Consider the following 11,405-nt stretch of genomic DNA (forward strand, 5'->3'; position numbering starts at 1 on the left):
GTCTCCGTCACCGTATACCTGCTCCAGCACTCCTTCAAATGGGTTTCATAGACTCGGCCACTCAGGGTAAATGGGGTGATGATGACAAAACCAGTGGGCACCTTGCAAAACAATGGAGAGCCTGTTAAACGCAGCAGTGCAGAGGATCAGCCTCTCTGACATGATGTGAAAGTGATGAGCTCTGCTGTGGTGCCCTCTGTTTGCGCTGGGCTGTACTGTACATGCCAGGCTCAGCGGAGCTCTGGAGGATTTCAACCTGCAGCGTCTTTTGTTCTGCCTGTGGAGCCAGTAATCCAAACCACAAGTTTACACCGAGAAAGAAACCAGCCAGCTGCGTGTTTCTGTTTGTATGTAAGCTGTTTGTGTTCCTGGCTCTGTTTGGCGTTATCTAATCACCACCAGAACCCAATAAAGAGGGACAGAGGAATTATTTTCTTTAAATGGGAGAGAAAATCAAATTGCTGACTTAACCATGATACATGTAGTTTTTATTATATTATGAAAATAATTACTATGTAAATATTATGTAATGAACAACTTTGAAGTCAAGTTTTTCATATGTATCGAATAAGCTGAAATTTTAGACTTTGTGAGGCAAAGTCACACAACAATTGGGGTCAAAATAAAGATCCAAAAAGTTTACACTATATGTCCACGTCGTTACATAACAAGATATAATTTAAATAGTTTGTAATCATGCAGATTCATGAGATGAAAGATGCATCAAATCGCTTGATGGCAATAACAGAAAAAAGATGATGTTGAGTTGAAAGTTGAAAGTTTTAAAAAGAAGTGCCTCAAAATGTAATAAAATTGCTACACTGAGCCAATATTTTGTCCTTTAATGTGTTATTTAACAACCCAGCTGAGTCTGGGTGATGGCTACCCAGCGTCACACACAGAGGGACGGACTGTCACACACACTTACATTTTACTTTCTAGACAGCAGATACACCGAAATGCTTGGTTTTTTTTTTAATACTGAAGAAAAGCAAAAGGATGCACATGTGCAATGTGCAAACTCCACATGGCCAAATCAGTCTCCAAGTTATGAGATTGTCTCTGCACAACCAATATGTAAATAATCCAACAATCAGCCGGTATTATCCTGCTGTCTCGAGCGACAATAACCTCCTTGCTGAACGTGTGGTTGTGCAGAGACACCAAAATAACAAAATATTCAAAAGCTGCGAGTGTTCCACATTCCTGACGTCTGCCATCGGTCTCCTCAACAAAGGTCTGACCTCTGCCAGCTCTGTCTATAAAAAGGGGCACCCGGTGTTGACAAGGCCTGTGTAACAAGGAGGACGAGGTGGGTCGAAGACCAGCAGCTGTCTCAACATTCAAGATGTGGCCAACAAAAAAAGTCCTGCCACTTTTGGCAGCGTGAGGGCCGCAGAGGTCACCGAAAAGTCAACAGTGAGCAAAATGAAAAGTGACAGCCAGCAGTGAGACAGAGGTCACTGTGCCAAAAAGGAAAATGCAACACAAGGAAGTATGGATTAATTTCGAAACGCATGAAATCACATGTTTAATTATCCCAACTCGTCCACCTAAGAGGGATATTGTTCTCCAGAAAAGAAGGAGGGAGGCTGAAGGGTTAATTTGTGGCCGGGGAAACCTGATGCTAATTAAGTCTGAGGAATGCCACATACTGACATTGTGGAGCAGAAAGCCTTCAGAGAGGGTCAGGCATGGAGCGAGCCGGCAGTAATGCGCGTGTCTGAGGTTTCCAGCCCGCACTGACAGTCTCACCAAAGCCCGGAGCTGAAGGTAAACGCCTGAACGTCGAGCCTCCATCCTGTCAAGAGTGTTAAAGTTTGTTTGCACTTGTGGGAGAGGAGGGTTTGATCCGAGGACGCAACATCAGTGAAGCAGTTTGGGGGATTTCCCCCTCGGCTCTCCATCTCCGGTCTAAACTCTCTCTTCTTTTCGCAGGGAAGAAGAGTCACTGAAGGGGGGAAAGATGGTTTTATGGACGCCAGTGCTGCTGGCGCTGCTCTCCTGGGCGTCGCTGCCAAAGCGCGCCGGAGCGGAGATGTGCCGCGGGACGCACTGCTCCGGCGGGGACGCGGCGGATCCCAGACCGTGCGCCGGGGAACACTGCCCGGGCGGCAGGTCCAGCAGACCTCCGCGGCACTTCCACCCGATCACCCCGGGGAAGGCGGGCCAGCAGCAGGCGTACCAGAGCCTCCCGAGGGCGGCGGCGGCGGAGCCCCACGCGCCCGCGCCGCTGCTCCGGTCGCGGCACGGCGGCGGCGGCGGCGCGCGGATGAGAGCGCCCGAACTGCTACCTGCGGGATGCGCCGACGCGGACTGCGCCGCTCCGGTGAAGCCGTTTCAGCCCAGCAACGACACCCGAGACTGCAGGGGGATCGAGTGCAGGCTGCCGCTCAGGATACGGACCAAACACCGGGCGAAGTCGTGCGCGGGGGAGGGATGCGCGTCCCCGGAGGAGAGCGTCTCTTCCAGCGGCAGCCAGCTTCCTCCCGTCCATCTGGCCGACAGAGCCGCGCAGTTTCTGGGAGATTTTCCGGAGTTTGGACATCCGTCGCCGGAACTTGGCAGCGCGCCTCTGGGAGTCCAGCTCACATGTGACATCAAGCCAGGTCTGCTGTCTCCATCATCCACTGCTTTCACGGATTACTGAAAGATTATCAACTCCTCTGCAGTTTTGCAGTGAAGCTCTTTTAAAAACTTTTATTATGCTTCAAAAATTATTGTTATAATTATCTTCAAAGTTGACCAAACGCACATCAGTCTTCACTGACTTGAAGCCCCCCTTCATCCGTCAGTGATCAACTAAAGGACTTCTTCTCAGGGCAGGGCTGACCTTCACCCCCCATCCCTCCAGAAAGAAAAAAAAAAAAAAGAAAGAGAAGAAAGAAGGATGCCTGCTGTGCAGCTAGAGTAACTGAAGTGGAAAAATGTCTCCGAGTCAATTGTCCATAAAATTTCAAGTGCTTTGATGTGGTTCCATATCGGAAACTTTCAGTGCGCTTGACAGGGCTGGGCCAGGCATCCGGGGTCACATTGAATTCACACCTCAGGCCCACGAGGCTTCCAGGACAGAGACGTCTGACTCACACATTTCCACCTCTGCTTTCATTTCTTCTCAGGGGAGAACGAGGTCCCGTCAGAGGACGCCCTCATTCTGCACCTCCAGCTGGCCAAGGGGCAGGAGAAGCTGGTGGAGGCCCTGCGGACCCAGCAGAGCATCATCCGGGACCTGCAGCTGAAGCTGGCCGACCAACAGGAGGCGCTTCTGTCGCAGCAGCGGGAGATCCTGGAGCAGCAGCGGCGGATGTACGAGCAGATGGACGTGGTGAAGGCCCAGTACGGGCTCCTCTCCGACACCGTCAAGCAGGTCTCCTTCCAGGGCCTCCAGGGCGAGCTGCAGAGCTACTTCGAGACTCACCTGGCCGGCCTGCAGAGCCAGGCCCGCAGCCACCTGCAGAAGTCCTACGCCGTCCACAAAATGGACATCGACTCCAAGGTGATGGACGTGGTCGGGGAGGCTCACTTCCCCCAGCCGCTGCTGGGATGCCCTTCGCCCTGCGGATCGGAGGAGTACTGTGATTTCCAGAGGGACCCCCCTCAGTGTGAGAAGTGCACCATGTGTCCGCCAGGCTTCTTCCTGATCTCACAGTGCTCCCCCACCGCCGACAGAATGTGCCAGGTACTGCTCTTCACAGCAGCGCTTCACTTCCTGTGCTTATTTTAGACTGCTGACGTGTGCATTGTGTTGAAAAGCCCACAATGTTCCAGGAGGTGTTACGTTTTTTAAGAAAAATGTGTTTTGAAATTCTTTTCAAATTATTTAAATTTTGAATTTCAGGACAGAGACGAGTGTCTGGAGTTACCAAATGTCTGTGGAGAGCGAGTGAAGTGCCTGAATACCCCAGGTGAGTCCTTTATTATTCGTACTCACAGTGGACGTCTGTATATCACAGCCTCTTGCAGTTCCCACTTTTATACTTTACGTCTGTATATGTGCTTGTCACACCAGAAATAAACTCATATTTAAAATGAAATGTGTAAAAATGGGCTCAAAATCCACAGAAAGCGTTCTTGATGAATGGCTGTATCTATGAATATCAATGCTCTCGCATCTCTGCGGAAGGTAAATTAAATAACCTCTTTCGTGTGGTAGGTAGGGGAGCTTCAGAGGGACGCAGGAGAAACCTCGGGGAAAGAGGGAGGCTTTGTCCCGACAATATATATTTCCCATTAATTTCTGAAAATGAAGTCCTAATAAAAAGAAGTAACTGCAGCATAAAACTGAATATTTCCAAGTGAATTTGCTGGAAGTGTCCTAGAGATTCATTTAAATGGCTCAAAACCTATTAGTGTCACAACAGCAAGAGACTGTGTATAAAGACTCGCTTATTGAAAACTGAAGCCCTCCGGCAATAAAAGAGTTAACTGCTATTAAGATCAATATCTTACAATGTGGCAAAGAACGATGGAGCTCCTTCACACACACTTTGAGAAAACAGTATGTAAATAAGCAGGTGTGTTATGAGAACATGGTCCCAAGTAAATAATGACATTTTGATTTAAAGTGGTAGTTTTAGTTAATTTCTACCATCATTATGGATCATTCCGTCACTCTGAGAGTTGATCATGAGCTCGTTTGATCTGTATGTTTTTACATAAAAGTGACAAAAACAGGAACCTCATGAGAGTCAACAGGAAGGAAGTAGTGTCTTATGGTTTGATCACAGTGGGTCACTCGCGCACAATGCATAAATTATGGTGCAATTTTAATTTTACAATAAAATTGAATAAGATCAAGCTTTACATCTGTACAGCTGTTTGAAGTCTGTTTTTTGTTGTTGTTTTGCAGGTGGATTCAGGTGCCTGGGAGCTCCTGAGAGAGAGGCAGTGCTGGGTTTGTGTGGTCAGGAATATTTCTACAACCAGGAGCTGCAGGAGTGCCAGGCCTGCTCGGACTGCGGCGGTGAATCTGTCACCGTGCCGTGCACGGCCATCAGCGACGCCGTCTGCGGTCAGCCTCAGGAGAGCCGCCTCTCGCAGTCCTGGTCTGCGAACGCGGCGGTCCCGCCTGCGAGGACGCCCGGCGCTCATATTTTCCCCGGACTGCAGCTGACGATACGAGGCAAGGAGAGCAGCGATCTGCTGTCCAACGAGGCGGGGCGGGTGACCTTCCTGCAGCACGGCCTGGTGTGGCTGGATCACAACTTTGCAATCAAGCACAGCTGCAGGAACTTCCTCCAGGTGGGGATGAGGCTCAACGCGAGCCAGGAGGAGGAGGGTCAGGACCTCAGCGGCGTTCGCATCGAGCAGCCAGATGGAAAGTACTTCCAGGGGGTGAGCGTCAGCACCGGGGTGGAGGTGGAGCCCAACCACACCTTCACGCTGCTGCTGAGGAGCCCCAACCAGCACTGCAATCAGAGCAAGGACATCCACGTCTACGACGTGGCGGCGCCGTCTCTCAGCCTGCTCTGGCTGTCGCACGACACCGGCGCCGTCGCCATGACGGCTCAGATGTCTCTGCTGGCGCACTACCAGACCAGCTACCGCCCCACTTTCCGCGTGACCTCGGTCTCCGACCCCTACATGATCAACCTGTCGCACGACAGCCGCGGCGTTCGCTTCACCGAGAGCGGGGTGGTGAAGTTCGTCCTGCAGCAGGCGCTGTACTCCATGGGCCACACCTGCGTCCGAGAGGGGTTCTCCCTCATCGCCTACACCAACCGCAACGGCACCGGCCAGGAGGCCATGCAGGCCTTCAAGACCGGCGTGAACTACAGGGACACGTCCATCACGCTCTCCGGAGCGGTGAGCGTCGAGAGCGCAGACATGCTGAGCTTCGAGGTCACGTCCCCGTCGCAGTGCAACATCCGCTACTTCGGCGACAGCACCGGAATCAGCACGCTGAGCCTCATCTGGATTCCCTCCGCCGTCTCCTCGGCCCTGACGGCCACCGTGTCCCGGACCGGGCTGCCGTTCGGCGCGGTCAGGAACAAGCCGCTGCTGTTCCAGCAGGTCGGCCCGGACACGCCTCAGGTGCGCCTGGCCCGCCCGGGAGAGCCCGGCAGCCGCAAGAACTTCGTGTTCCACGAGAAGGGGACGGCCAGCATCGCCCTCAACCTCAAGCTGATCCACTCCTGTAACGTCGTCAAGCTCAGCGTGCAGCGGGCGGGGGGGCAGGGCAGGCAGGCGGGTCCTGTCGCTCAGCAGGTGTCCGGGTCCATGCCTGAAGGCAGCGAGTGGGCCAGCATAGGACTCAGGGCCTCCTTTCAGGTCCAGAACGGCACCGCTTTTTACGTCACTCTGGACTGCATCCGCGGCCGGGTGAACCAGATCACACACGAGGGCGGCACCAACATCTCAGTCCTCTGGGTCGCAGTGTGATCCAGGAAGAGGTGGAGCTTTTCTCATGAGAACATTTGAAAGGAAAACAGAACAAAGACTTTTGCACAAACTTGAATTGCTGAGCAGATTCAGATTTGACCAAAATATGGTGGAATATTGGCTGATGATCAATTAATCCTCATTCTCTGTCACGTCATCGTCTTAATTGTATATTTCTTTACATTTTAGGACTTTCGGGGGGAAATATCTGGGGGAAACATTCTAAAAGTACTGCTTTTGCTTGAAGTACTTCGGCTGGTTGAGCAGTGACCAATTCTTCGTGATGTGTGTGTGTGCGTGCGTGTGTGTGAGTGTGTGTGTGTACATAAATATGCAGTGGTGCTTCAGTATGTTTGTGCATTATGTACACACATTTTGGCATGCCTACTTACAGTACGTGTACGAATCCATGTATGAGTCAGTTAATGTGTATATCCCTCCATCCCTGCATATATTTAAATATGTAACGAGCAGTTTTTATACTCTTGATGAGACTTTAAAGCCGTTGTCTGACAGTTTGGGAAACAGGCGTTCAGGATTAGAGGTGCATTGGTGAATTAACGCTCATCGTGAGCGCCACCGCACTGGAGCGTAAACAGCATGTCACCAGAGCACAAGCCAGGGGTGGGCAGGTCTGAACAGTCTCGCTGCTGAAGCAGATGAAGAGATATGTGCTTAAAATAAACATCTGGTTAAAGTACTGCTCCACGTTTACTCATGTAAAAAAAGCATACTGTGATGATAAAAGTACATTTCAGCCATTTTTTTTTACTCTACTTGTGGATAGTATCCAGCATTTCTCTTAAAAGTACACATTGTAAAATTTGATGATGCACTACTTTTATGCATTAGATGGAAATAATTGGTCACTTTAATATCCAGTCTGTCTTTTCGCAGTTTGTTTTTTAATCTGTTAGAACCCAGAGCTGCAGTGTGTGTGTTTTCTAACCAACCTGTCATTATTCAGACTGGACACAGATGCTGGAGGTGGTTTGAGGTTTCTTAATATGTACAATAAAAGAGATTTATGTCAGTAGAATTACATAATTTCTGTTATTTTACTGGCTTATTTCTTAATTTAATTTTAAAAGAAAAGCAATATTAGCAGTTGCTGCCCCACTCATTTGAAATGCAGTCAGTCTACATCTTATCACAATGAGGTGAAAATGATTAACTACATTGAAAAGAATTTATTTAAAATGCAAGGAGTGTTAAAAAAAAAAAAAAGCAATTTTTTTGACCCAAGAGAAGTGAAACTGAAGAGGGTGAAAGTAGAACCCGGTAAGAAAACCCACCTGCTGAAGTGCAGCACAGATACCTGAGAAGTCTGCTTACGCACATGAAGCTGTCTCACTGTGTTCCCTTCCACCTCTGGCATCAGCAGCTGCTTCGGCTCTGCAGACCGAGGATGTGCACGCTATTAAATCGTGGCTCACCCGCTGTTTTATGCAGAGGAAAATTGACTTTAAGAAGCATGGAAATATGTTTTAGACTTTGCTGGAGGAGTTTGGCTTTCTACCAGTGACGTCCTGGTGTCGAAAGAACCACCTGGGACTCATTCCCAGCAGAGGAAGACACTTTAAAAGCAGCTAAGTGACACTAAAAACTTCTTTTTTTGGTACAAACACACAGGTTTTACAATGCAAACAGTTGAGCTGGAAGGTTTTCTACGGACACAAGCCAGCTGTTTCAGCACAATTCCCAAACTGTCAGAGTACTTCTTTACAGTCTGTTGAGTTTGTTTCACTCATGCAATGTAACCTTTAAGCAGGAATTTTGATATTTGGTGTTTTTGATGGTATTTATTTTATAAAACAGGACTTTTATATTTCACTATAGAATACATGTGCGTCTCGACAGTGTTGATATTCTGAAACATGCAGCTGCAGCTTCTCTCCGGTGTTTCTTTGCACACGTATAGCTTGGCGTGGGACTGTGGCGCGTTTCAAACTTCATGCTTTGCTATGCTTCTCTCGAAATGCAGTTTCCCTGTGAAGGGCTGCCCATGCATGTCTTCCCTAATTGCCTCTGTGTGTGTTCTGTCCTCTGAACAATTAGACATAATTAAGTGTTTCGGAGAGCTGGCAGCGAGGCCGCCGCTGAAGTCCTCTCGCTGGACTTTTCCTCACTTTGTTGCGCTTTTTCAGACGTTGTGGGTGTCGCCGGACTCCCTGTACGCTTCCCGTGGAACGTCAGTGTATGCATTCTTGTTCAACGCTGAATAAAATATACATATATTTTGCCAGAAAGAGGAATTTCATTCTGTCTTAGTTATTTTGTTGCATTTATCTGGCAAGAAACATGTTTACAGTTTTCAAGGATTCTGATTCAGATCTTTTACTGGAAAATGTAGAGGGGGAAATATGTTTTTTAAAATACTCAGATATGTGTAAATGTGGCCAAAGACATGGCAGATATTTCACAGGATTGTCGGATGATTTGAGTTCATGTTTATCTTTCACGCCGTGTTGTTTTGAATAAAATTTGAGTTCAGTTATTGTTCATGGTTTCACTTTTAGCCGTCAACGTCTCGGGTCCTCCTCAGGCCGGAGGCCAGGCTTGGGGGCCTCTTGTCTGGATTTCTTTCCTCCATGCCACGTGGTTTCTTTCTTCAGTTCGTAAACATGCGTTAGAGGTTTAAAATGTTTGACTCTGATTGACTTGTCTATTCTTTACTCTGCCTGTGTCACCAGCAGAGCTCTCCTGCTGCTGAGGCTCTTCACCACCTCCCTGCTGGGGACACTGGGAAAACTGCAGATTTAAAGCGGAAAAACAGACAGTCATGAATGGATTTAAAGCCCAACACACTGAACCTATTTAAAAGCATGTTGAGCAGCAGAGGTGACACAGTACCTGGAAAATCGTACACCCCACTTTCCTCACAATTTGGCTTAATCAAGTTCAAATTATTCTTCCATCTATTACCTGTAGAAGGTCTGTAGTTTGGCTTTAGCATAACAAATAGTCAAAGAGAGGAGGGGAGACAAGGGAAGAAAAAGAGGCTGAAGAAAGTCTGGTTGCAAGAAACAATCAAATGTTTCTGTCGGTTTCCCGAATTGGAAACAGGTGTTTGAGTGGAGCGTTGCTCCAGATGTGCGAGGCTGGAGATCAAATGAGACCCTCGACACATGAGGAGTTTCAGAGGCATCGGGGGGGAGAAACGGGGACAGAGCAACAGAACAGGAAGGCGCTGCCTTCAAATCTCTCAGTTTTTTTTAATTAAATTCAGATCAATTGATTGCGCTCAATAAAAAAAAAAAAAAAAAAAAAAAAAGTTTTCATTCATCCTGCTTTAGTTTTGTTTTCGCTGTAACAAACCCCCGCTCGCGCCGGCCCAGTTTCCAGCGGCCAGCGGGGAACTGAAAAGACCACTTTATCGTAGATTTCAGCACCAAACGGCTGTCAAAGGCAGCAATTAGCTGGGGAAGCTGCAAAGTCAGTAAAGAGCCAGATTTTTCTATTTTTTTCCTTTCTGTGTAATGGAGAGATGCTGAGAGGTGAAAGCAGTTTGCACTTCCATGCATCAGGGCTCCAGACTGAGGGAGATGGCACACTGATTGTTGTGAGACCTAAAGCACCGAGGTGATCCATCACGGCAGCACTGAAATATGATGTTGAGCTACTTTCAGGTGACTTTCTTTTAAAAGGAAAAAAAAAAAGCTGTTTTTAATTAAGACCACCAACAGTTTAGGAACCATCCACACCTCGGTTCATAGATCACAGTCAGCAAACGCTCTGGAGTGCAGAGCAGAGGAAGCTCTGCAGACTGAGTGATCAACATTACGCCACCCACTTCAAATTTATGCTTCACATTAAAATTCCTGCCCTACAAACTAAAATCCATGCAGACAGAGCAATGCAAATACCTAATGCACAGTTAAATAGACTTCACTGAGCTTAATTTATTAGATCAAACCTGGAAATGTGGGACAGGAAGAAGAAGTCCCACGTTACCGCCTGAGCCAGTGTCATTTTTCAACATTATGATTTTTATTTTTAAAGAAAATTAAATAAAAGAAAAGAGGTAAAACTACATTATGCAATTATGTTAAAGGTTCCTTCAAGTAAAAGTGGTAATAGTGTTATGATAAATACAGGTACTCTTCTCCCTGACTGAATTACAGTCATTTTCAATGCATTGCTACACCAGGATCAACGAGTGCAGGCATGCCAGATAACACAGGTTTTTGACACTTCGATGAAAAGTACCTCTTAGCCTTGAAAATATACAGATATTTGTGAACATTTAGGTGGAAAAGGCTGTTTGGCACTTTAATTAAATTGCTCTTCTCTTTGCTTAAAGTTAACATCATATGAATGACGTGTTTCTAACTTTTCAGGATCCAACACTCTCCTTCGATTGTGAGTTTCATCTCTTGCCTCTGTTTTAGCTAGACCATTTCTTTCAGTGTTTTTGCCTCATGTGTGTATTTCTCTTATTCAAATGGTGATGGCGTGATGATTCAGTTTGCTGAAGGAATCTCTCAGATGACGAGTACAGGTTCATCTCCGCAGCTCCTCCTTCACTTCCTCTCGAACTTCCTTTCGACCGGCACAACACCACATTCAGAATGTCAGAAAAAAAGAAAGTCAAGCTGTCAGTGAACTGGGTAGTAAAATCTGAAAACTCCTGACTCAGCAGTCTTCGGTTACGTAGCGGATGAGCTGCAGCTGTTGTGCAGCCATGAAATATAAACAGTTCTTTAATGAAATTGGGAATAAAAAGAAAGTCTCGAGGCTGACGAGGTGAAATGTTGCTGTTATTCTTTGTATTTAACAGCTGTGTCTAATTTAAAAAAAAAATGGCTATGAATTACAGATTTCTTTTGAAATTTCTCTTAAATACTTTGCATTACATACACATCTAAAATGTGTGTTTAAATGCTTTATTTTATGATGTTTTCTGCACAAACAAAAAAAAAAAATGAAGAAGGCAAGCTGTGAAAAGCATCCTGCCAGGATGATCAGAAACGAGCTAACACACAGAAACAAAGAAACAGAATGAGACCACAGCCTAAATGTTC

The 11,405-nt window shown here is 47.1% G+C and overlaps 1 protein-coding gene across 1 annotated transcript; it reads left to right on the plus strand.

Annotated features, from left to right (window-relative positions):
* The first annotated feature begins 1,554 nt into the window (after positions 1-1,554).
* Positions 1,555-8,826, plus strand: nell3 (NELL (neural EGFL like) family member 3). Its single transcript, XM_030099288.1, has 5 exons — positions 1,555-1,773; positions 1,939-2,609; positions 3,120-3,679; positions 3,839-3,905; positions 4,850-8,826. The coding sequence occupies exons 2-5, from the start codon at positions 1,967-1,969 to the stop codon at positions 6,379-6,381; spliced, it is 2,802 nt and encodes a 933-aa protein (XP_029955148.1). The 5' UTR covers positions 1,555-1,773; positions 1,939-1,966; the 3' UTR covers positions 6,382-8,826.
* The last annotated feature ends 2,579 nt before the right edge of the window (positions 8,827-11,405 follow it).

The sequence above is a fragment of the Salarias fasciatus genome, chromosome 9 (assembly GCF_902148845.1).
Source record: "Salarias fasciatus chromosome 9, fSalaFa1.1, whole genome shotgun sequence".
Classification (NCBI taxonomy): Eukaryota; Metazoa; Chordata; class Actinopteri; order Blenniiformes; family Blenniidae; genus Salarias; species Salarias fasciatus.